The following is a 10,718-nucleotide window of genomic DNA, read 5'->3' on the forward strand; positions in this document are numbered from 1 at the left end:
CCCCCATGCTCCAAGGGCAGGTTCCTGCCTCAAACCCCGCCCTTACAGGAAACAGCTTGGGGGAGGGCGCAGCCATTGCCAAGACAACCCCTGCAGGACTGACTTCTTTTCACTTGGTCGCAGCAGTTCTTCTGGACGTGATGAACACCACCCATGGCTTTTATATAAGTAGATTCTTTTAGGACATCAATATATAACATACTTATGTAGCTATACTAACTGCATATGTTTTACAAGAACATCCCATTCTATTATCTAATTTAATTATCCACGAGAGGTCCAGGGCATGAAATTCATACATGGGAAGGGGGGGGCAGCCTATACCATCTCCAATTCAGGACCCCTCGGGATCCTGGAGATTGGGCCTAAACCAGCAGTCAGACATCCTTCTCACAATCCTGGATGCTGGCTCCTAATCGCTCACCTGCCTGCCTGCCTGGTCACTCCTAAATGACCCCCTGCCAGCCTAATTGCTCCTCACTATCTCTGCATGCCAGCCTGGTAGCTCCTAACTCCCCCATCCCCCTGCTGGCCTGGTCTCTTGTTACTGTACCCCTGCCATCCTGGTCACCCCCAAAAGCCCCACTCTGCTGGCCTGTTTGCCCCCAACTACCCACCCCCACCAGCCTAGTTGCCCCTCACTGTCCCCATCCTGCTGGCCTGGTTGCCCCCAACTGCCTTCCCCTGCTCTCTGCTGGCCTGGTTGCCCCATGCAGCCTGCTGTCCAGTTGTTTGGTCATCCCTCACTAACCCCCCTGCCAGCCTGGTCATATGCAGCCATCTAGTGAGGATGTGAGGGTTAATTTGCATACTACCTCTTTATTATATAAGATTGTACAGATTTATATGTATCAGAATTTCTGTCTTCCTATATTTTTGCTCTATGAAATATATGTCGCTGAGGTATATATACATAAGTATACAACAAAGCTGGTTTAAATTATTCTTAAATCTAAATTTTAAGTTACAAATTTTCTCTCATCTAATAAGAAGTATAATGCATTAAATTGCTTGATGAAGAATATAGGGAAAGGCAAAATATAATTGGCTTGGGAGCAGAATAGTTATTTTGGAAATGATGAGTAAAAATTTATGTTTGGTTGTAACCAGGAATAAATGAAATCTTAAAATTTTTCACATTTTAATTGTAAATCATTATGAATGTATACATGTGTATAATATATTCTTTTCACCTGGTCTTGTGGAAATACTAGAAGCCCAGTGCACAAATTCGTGCATGGGTGGGGTACATTCGGCCCACCCCAATGGGGACCAATCAGGGATGGGGCCAGATGGGGTGTCTAAGGCTGGTAGCTATAGCTTTCCTCCAGCTGGATCTAATTATACTTTAAGGATGGTCAAAAGAAAACCCAAAACAGAACTGTTTTGCATTTCACAAGCCATGAGATGAAGTTATGTGTTGTTTGCAAATGTATATCAAGATGGATGATGACCCTTTAATGATTTTTATGTTCTTTCTGGGGCACTACCCTTAGTTTCCCAATATGATCTTCATGTCTGTTTGTTTAAAAGTTTCTCTTTTTTTGAATTTGCCTACCCTTCGCTGTTGCTCCTGGTAGCCTGTGGGTCCTCTTAGCTGCCCCATTTAAAGAGAGATTGAAAGCTCATCTAATTTGCAAGGCACCGCAATTTCACAAAATCCCCATCCAGCCTCTCTATACTCCTCAGCAAATGGCCACCATCCCGTTAATGCTTAGGTTGCCTTTTTGGCTAACTTGGGACATGGAGGGAGAATTCCACACCTTGGCTGCAATATTAGCAGAGCCCTCTGGAGACTCTGGTCAGGGTCAAAAGGGACTGATAATTATTTTCTTGTGCTTACACTAAATGTAAACGCACCAGGAGCCAGGCAGTGATATAGAGGTGTTGGAGGCTGACCAGGGGAGGGGTCATCCAGGGGGAGGGGCCGCAGGTGGTTGGCAGCTGTCCCCGCCCCCTATCGGGGTGTTGGAGGCCAATCGGGGGCTGGGCGGGGAGGGAGGCAACTGGGGCCTGGATCAGGCTGGTTGGCTGCCACAGTGTGCGGCATAGCCACCAGTCGTTCTGGTTGTTCTGGTTATTCCACAGTAATGGTTGCTGGGCTTTTATATATATAGATTTGTCATACATAATAAAATCTTATTAAAACATTACTAATATTAATTTTAAAAATTATGAATAAAATTATAAATGAATAATTGTTATCCCAAATTCTCACATAAAATTCAGACATTTAAAAAACTTTGTAATAAGTTTGCTTTTATAAAATTCACTTTGCAAAATTTTCCCAAATTATTGCATAAACTGTCTTTAATTTTTAACTCTCTATTATTTCTAAATAATTTACCACAGACTGTATAAGTGAGGAATTGCACAGGAAATAAGAACCACCGAGAATGGTTTTATCCACCAAGAATGGCTTAAACAGGGTATGGATTAAGCCATTCTTTTGTCATGCAAAAAATTGTCCATTAGAGATGTCATGGGGTTTCATCATATCATCAATGATCCAGACTCAGTCTAGTTTTTCAGCTATAGATCCTTTTCTGGTAAAGTGATACTCTTCCTTATGTTTTCAAGATGATTAATGGAACTCCAACTATCTTCACATTTCAAGAAGGATTATTGTAAGAGGGAATGGGAGGAAAGGGTGTACCAAGGTGATACTTTATCAAATAGACATCTACTTCAGCAGTTTGAAATCATGCTACTGTTTATCATTAAAAAAAATACATGATGATGTTGAAGAAGTTTCTGTTTCAAGGTAGAGAGATAGAGAGGCTGGATAGAGATTTTGGAAGGTCTTAGCCAAGCAGTGGCCGCAAAATGTTGGCTTCATGTATATTATATCTTGCTTTTAGCAAAAGATGATCAAGCTAGCTGCATATTCGTGCTCAAAAATTTTTATGTATTCTGCAAATTAGAATATCATTTTTTACATACTAATATGTAAATGTTCATTTGGATTTGAATGAACACTTTGTCACAAGAAATTTCAAAATTCCTTTTATCAACAAAAAAATAGCAAAAAGTATTGAATCCTATACATATTATTTTAATTCCCGGACATTATAAAGCTATATATGAATTCTTTTCAATAAATACAGCCAACTCTCCATATCCACAGTTTCTCATCTGTGGATTTAATTAACAGTGGATTGAAAACAATATTTTTGATCCACAGGTGGGAAACCACAGATGTGGAGAGATGAAGGTATGTATTGTTTATATGCCATTTTGCATAAGGAACTTGAGCATCCATGGATTTTAGAACTAATTTGTCCATGGATACAAAGAACTGACTGTAGTTATGTTTTGGGGGAGTCAAAAGTTATACTCTAATTTTCAACTACAAGTGAATCAGCACCATTACCCCTCAGTTGTTCAAGGATAAACTATATTGTTCTTACAATATGAGCTTAGTGTTATTACCTTTTATCCTAGTTTATAAAGAACTGGGTATAACATACTATTTTTGATGTAAAATATGCATGAACATAAGATATATTTCTATGTGTATGTGTCTTATTTAATATGTTTCAAGAATGTTTCATAATTTTCAGCAATACGTCTTCAACTCCTTGATTAAGTTTATTCCTTAGTATTTTATTCTTTTTGATGCTATTGAAAAAGGGACTGCTTACTTAATTTCCTTTTTAAATTGTGCAGCATTGATATACAGAAATGCAACTGGTTATTATGTTACATAATAATTAAAAAATAATGCACACACTTTAAAAATACTTCATTGCTAAAAAATGCTAACCATCATTTGAGTCTTTAACAAGTTCATAATCTTTTTTATAGTAAAGGGTCTTGTCTTGGTGTTGATGGCTGCTGACTGATAAGGATGATCATTTTTGAATGTTCAGGTGGCTGTGACAATTTCTTAAAATAAGACAATAAAGATTGCTTCACCCATTGACTCCTCCTTTCATGAACAATTTTTCTGCATTACTTGATAGCATTTTACCAACAGATCTTCTTTTAAAATTGGAGTCAATCTTCCAAAGCACTGCACTGCTTTATCTGTTAAGTTTACATAATATTCTAAATTCTTTGTTGTCATTTCAACAGTCTTCACAACATCTTCACCAGGAATAGATTTCATTCCAACAGACCAACTTCTTTGTTCATTCATAAGAAGCAACTCCTGATCCATTAAAGTTTTATCATGAGATGGTAGCAACTCAGTCATATCTTCAGGCTCCACTTCTAATGCTAGTTCTCTTGCTATTTCCACCACACCTGCAGGTGCCTCCTCCACTGAGGTATTGAACCTCTCAGTCATCCATGACCGTTGGAATCAACTTCTTTTAAACTCCTGATAATGTTGATATTTTGACCTCTTTCCATGAGTCACAAATGTTCTTAATGACATTTAGAATGGTGAATCATTTCCAAAAGGTTTTCAATGTACTTTGCTGAAACCCATCAGAGGAATCACTATTATAACAGCGATAGTCTTTCAAAATGTATTCCTTACATAATAAGACGATCTGTGGGCTACAGAATGGAAGTTGTATTAGCAAGCATGAAACACACACACACACACACACACAATCTCATTGTTCATCTTCATCAGAGGTCTTGGGTGTCTAGGTGCACTGCCAATGAGCAGTAATGTTTTAAAATCTTTTCTGTCCTAGCCAGTTGGGCTAAGTGGATAGAGCCTCAGCCTGCAAGGACTGAAGGGTCCCTGGTTCAATTCCAGTCAAGGGCACATATCTCAGTTGTAGGCTCAATTGACAAAAAATAAATAAAATAAATATATTCTTCTGAGCAGTAAGTCACAACAGGGGCCTGAAAAGATTCAGTAAACCATGTTATAAATAGATGTGCTGTCATCAGGCTTCATTGTTCCATTTATAGGGCAAAGGTAGAGTATAGTTAACATGACTCTTAAGGGCCTCAAGATTTTTGTCCCAAAAATCTTAGGGCCTCCAATAGAGGTCATTGTAGGGTGATTAATTTGTCAAATTCAAAAATTGTGTGTCTCAGGGAATAGGGAGACTTGAGGAGAGGGAGTGAGATAAGGAAACAGCCAGTCTGGTGGAGTGGTCAGAACACACACAACATTTATTGATTACATGTGCCATCTTACATGTTCATGGTTCATGGTACCTCAAAACAATTGCAATGGAACATCGTAGGCACTGATCACAGATCACTATAACAAAAATAATAATGGAAAGCTATGAAATATTGTGAAAGTCATCAAAATGTGACACAGAGACAAAAAGTGAGCAAATGCTATTGGAAAAATGGTGCCAATAGTCTGGCTTAACACAGGGTTACCACAAACCTTCAGTATATATATATATATTCTGTAAAGTGCAATAAAGTGAAGCACAAGAAAAAGAGGTATGCCTGTATTGTATTTTTCATCATTTTTATTGCTTTTTAAAATTGCAATATCTTTGTTGATATTCTCATTTTGTTCATGTCAGTTTTCTAATTTCCTTCTATTCTTTTTCTTTCTTTCTTTTTTTTTTTCAATCTTCACCTAAGGATATTTTTTCCATTGATTTTTTAGAGAGTAGAAGAAAGAGGAAAAGACAGAGAGAAATATCGATGTGAGAGAAACATATTGATTGGTTGCCTCCTGCAGGCGCCCTCACCAGGGTCCGGCCAGAAAGGAGCCTGCAATCAAGGTACCTGATTTGACCAGTATGGAACCTGGGACCTTTCAATCCACAGGCCAATGATCTATCCACTGAGCAAAACTGGCTAGGGCTAATTTCCTTTCATTATCCAGTTTTCATTTATCTTCTTCAGCAGATGTAGTATAGTTATTTAAAACTAACATGTCACTTCACTTAAATGAGATATGCTTTTCTGTTTCTTTTTATTTCTTGTGATCTTTTAAATAAAACAATCACTTCCCCCATTGTTTTCAGGCTGGCTCTGGGCAGGGACAGTCCTGTACTAATTTGTTGGGTAGCTCTGACCCTTGGCATCAGCCTGTGGAGAGAGCTGTGGTCTGATAACTTTTGTAATATGCATCTTTCCAGGGCCTCTGTATGACTTTTTTGATTTCCCACATTTATGAATGCTTTAAATGTCTTATTATTCCAAATAGTCTCATGCAAGCATTTCTTTGGGGCTTTAAGTGATCTATTGTATGTCTCCACCAACAATCTCTTGCCCCAGGTGTCAGCAAAGTCTTAGTGTTCCTGAGCAGTGTCCATTGCATCTCTCCATTTGAGATTTAAATTAGGTAAATGAGACAAGTCCTCAGGAACTTCTCAGATGTAATATTGAAAATATGGTCTTTTCTGCACCCTTCAGTTTAGGGAGGGAATTGGGAACTCAGCTTCTTCAAACCAAGACTGTGCCAAAGGAGCGACACAAGGTTGAACAAAAAAGCCACAAAGGTTTCTGCCTTTTTGGCTTTCTCTTGATTGGGGTTTGCTTGGTTGCTTTAGATCTTAGACTGCTTCCCTAGTTCCTATAGGTTTCCTTCCTTTCTTTCTCCCTTCTTCCCTCTCTTTCTTCCTCCTTTTTAAAAAAATATCTCTAAGGGAAAACAACTTGGGACTTCCTAGTGCACTATTTTACTCTCCAGAATTTTTTTTCAAGATTACGTAAAACCTGCTCATCAGTGTCACTGGTGTAGGGTACACATGATCATTTAAATCCTATATGTCTGGTCACTGATGGCCACTGGAATAATGCTGGCTTCAGTATTTGATTCTTTTGAGAAATCACATTGTCTTGCATTTTCTGAGCTTAAAAATAACTTTTACTTTATTTTCGGTAACGACGATGTGTTTATTTTAAAAGAATATATATATATTTTGTTTGTGTTACTCATCATTTTAGGCACTCCATACAAGAATGTTTCTTCAGAAACCTACTATGCCTAAGTGACAAGAACAAGAAGATGCATTATATTTCTTGTCTCATAAAAATTAAAAAATATATATGTTTAAGAGAGTTTGATGAAGAACAATTATTTTCATTATATTATTCTTATGTGGAGATAAATAATTTTGGCAGTTTTATAGATTCCCACTTTGGATGGTGTTTCTCCCTAGCCTTCCTCCATGGTATAACAGAAGTACACAGGCTAAATCAGAAAAAAATAATTTCATTGCACAGAAACAATATCAATAATTCCTTCTCAACTTTCTAGTGTGACTCAAAGAATTTAACAATTCTGAGAATTAGGTTTATCTTCTTCTGGACAACAGCTCTGATAATTATACATCTAACTTCTCTGCCTAAGTTCTAGTTAGTTGTTAAGGGGTCATTCTAACAGAACAGATATGTTTTTAACTGCAGGAACACTAATCTCTATCCAGAGCTAGAACGTTTAGACTATTTCCACATCTACTCAAAATAACCTGACTATACTTGTCATCAGTATATTTCTTTCTAAGTTTTAGAGTTATGTGTTGCTATAATTATCAGACGCTATCAATAATGTATTCCCCATGCTCAGTAATGTTTAGCAAAATCTATGTGAGCAGATTCTATTCACTCTCCAGCCTTAAAAATTAGTACAGTATGGTCATACATATTTCAAGAGAAAAGAATCCCAAAGAAATATTGACAATGTTATTTAGAAAACTTTTATAAAAATAATATTTCCAATTATGTGTTATTTGGTTTATTATCAGTTACCCTAAGGCTTTCTATGAATGCAGTAACATTATTTTTCATTTTTAAAGCATAGTCTTACTTAATATTACAAGTTGAAAGAAGTCTTAAAAAATATTGTAAATATTTTAAACTTTTGAACTTTATGCCCAGCTTTCCCTATCTCAATTAATTGTGCCACAACCAAAAGAGTTATACAAGCTAGAAACCTTGTTGTCATTGACCCATCTCTCTTTCCATCATATATATCACTAAACTTAGGTGGATTAAACTTTTTAACTATATCTCAAATACAGCTACTGGTTTTCATCTAAAGTTTAATACCACTCAATTTCACTCTATGGTTGTTTTCCTGGACTATTGTAATGACATTCTAATTTATCTCTCTACATTTTCTTCTGCCTTTCCATCTTCTTTTCCAAAATCTACTTTTATTGGCTTCCCATTTTCAATTAAATCTCTAAATAAAACCAATTGCTTATAGGTAATAGGCCAACTTTCTGATTGAGATCAGAAGGTCCTACACAAACCTACCATAACAACTTCAGTCCCATCATGCTTAGGGTTTTTTTGGGGGCCTGTGTTTGTGTCTCTATATTTTTTACTGTAATATGAACAATAGAATTGTGTGTGTGTGTGTGTGTGTGTGTGTGTGTGTGTTCAGGGCCAAGCACATTGTAGAACTCAAATATTAATCAATCATTCAATGGCTGTTTTCTGTGTAAGAGCTACATTGCCCTTAATATTTTTCAAAGGTTCCATACTATTTCCAATGTAGGGTCATTTTAAATATTATTTCTTTTTCTACAAGTACTTTTCATTTCAATGCTTGGTTAAATTCTGTTCAATGTTAGTGCTCCATACTATTTTACTTTTCTCATATATTAGTAAATTCCCTGTATTTTTAATATAACTATTTTTTTCATTACACTAGTTATCACATGTTAATCTTTGATTTTATTTATTTCAGGTCTGTACCGTCCATCCCAGCAAAGGCAGGGAAGATGTTTTTAATGTTTTGTTTACTCTCAGATAATCAGAGTCTCATCTAGTGCTAAAAACATAGCACTATAAATTACTCACTGATTCTAGTATATTAATATTTATTCTTAAACCAATATCTCTTAATTAGATGACAAATATAGATGCCATTTCAGTTAACTTACTTTGGCTTATTTCCTTTTTAGTTGTGCAGGAAACAGAAGTGTATAGATAATGACTTGAACTATGACTGTACTCCACAAAAATGCCACAATCAAGGTGTAAGTACCAGTCTTATGACACACAAGAATAGGTATCATTGAGAGTGATCCTAGGAAAGCACACACACAGCTAAACACACACACACACACACACACACACACACACACACACACACACACGCGCGCGTGCGCGCGAGGACTCAAGTACTCATAAGCCACATAAGAAAATTGGTCTTATCTGACTTAAGTATTATTTTAAAATTCTAGTTGTACACAAATAATTTGAACTATTTATATTATAAAGTGGCATTTTTCCTGTTTTCAGGTATGCAATAATAAAAAAAACTGCCACTGTAATCCCAAATATTTACCTCCAGATTGCCAAAATGAAGAAGATTCATTTCCTGGCGGGAGTGTTGACAGTGGCAATTTTCTAGCTGTTGCAACAACACCAGCCCAAGCCCGTAATCTTGGTAAGTAATAAAAGCTAATTGAAAACACAATTAAAACACATCTTAACTTATTTTAGCTTATTAAATTAAAGAAATAAATGCTGCTTTGCCTATAGATTTATATTTAGATTATGTCTGAACATCAAATAATAAATCATGTATAGTTATGTTTTTTCTTTATTGATTAAGGTATCACATATGTGCCCTTATCCCCCCATTGCCCCTCCATCCCCCTACTCATGCCCTCACCCCCTTCCCCTACTTTCCCTCTGAGGTTTGACAGTCTATTTAACTTATGTTTTACTTACAGAGAGTAAAGTAATAGCAGAGATAAAAACCAATCAGAGAATGGTGAAGCAAACTTGAGATTAGCAACAGCAGAAATTCATTACTTCTTGGGCCTACTGGGACAATAAAAGGAGGTGGCATTTCTGGAACCAGAATCTGAGCCATGTGGAATGACATAGAACTTTAGTCAAATCTATATATTAGTATGTAAATTACAAGGAGAGGTGCTGTCTGGCATGAGGTAGAGATATGGAGCATTCACAGCCATTATTAGTGATGTAGCAGAGGAAAGGGGATAAAAACTATGGATATTTTACTCTTCTGATACTCTAAATTGTATCCAGTGACTTCCATTGGCTAAATCTAACGAGAAGACAAAAAGTCAATGAACTGGGGGAATGTAGTATCCTATAATGGTTTTTGTTCACTGCAGGAATGGACCTTGGAGCAAGCCAGCATATCCAATGATGCATAGGGCCAGACTTGATATAAAAACCTAAATCTGCATATAATTAAAGCAGGTTTTACCAGATTTTGTGCCAAAGGTAGTTCGTAACATTTCCACATTCATTTCATTGTTTAAGACCATGTGTAATAGATTACTAAATTATAACAATATAATATTTAAGCATTTTCAAACTGTTTCCATTTTAGTGGTAACAATTAACTGGCAGTAGCTTATTTTGAAATCATTTGAAATTAATTGCTTCTGTTCATCCACACACATGCCATTTCCCCAATGAGCAGAGGAGACCACTCTTTTGCTAGAATCTAGGTTGACCTTAGTGATATGATTAATCAATAAAATGTTCAGAAGTGAGATTCTGGGACTGCCATAGTCTTACTACAGATTCTGACTGGGTCTTTTAGAATATAAATTCTGGCTTCTCTTTCTTGGACCACTTATTCTGTTGAAACTCATTTGCTCTGAATGAAATTTGATTACATTGAGGCACAAAACCACAACTACACAACTAAGCCCTTCCCAAATTGATGACCCACACAATGATCAATTTTAAATGAATGTTTTAAGTTACTAAATTTGTAGTTGCTTACACAGCTCCCTCTATCTATCTATCTATCTATCTATCTATCTATCTATCTACTATCTAGCTAGCTATCATCATATATCTATCACATCTATATGTCTTTCTCATACATAAATGAAAAT

The 10,718-nt window shown here is 36.4% G+C and overlaps 1 protein-coding gene across 1 annotated transcript in view; it reads left to right on the forward strand.

Moving 5' to 3' along the window:
• Positions 1-10,718, forward strand: part of ADAM2 (ADAM metallopeptidase domain 2) — a 78,848-nt gene that overhangs the window by 59,845 nt on the left and 8,285 nt on the right. Inside the window, exons 16-17 of the mRNA XM_006765640.1 lie at positions 8,793-8,867; positions 9,133-9,271. Of these exons, the coding sequence (XP_006765703.1) occupies positions 8,793-8,867; positions 9,133-9,271 (214 nt within the window). The remainder of the gene's footprint in view (positions 1-8,792; positions 8,868-9,132; positions 9,272-10,718) is intronic.

The sequence above is a fragment of the Myotis davidii genome, unplaced genomic scaffold (assembly GCF_000327345.1).
Source record: "Myotis davidii unplaced genomic scaffold, ASM32734v1 scaffold93, whole genome shotgun sequence".
Taxonomy (NCBI): Eukaryota; Metazoa; Chordata; class Mammalia; order Chiroptera; family Vespertilionidae; genus Myotis; species Myotis davidii.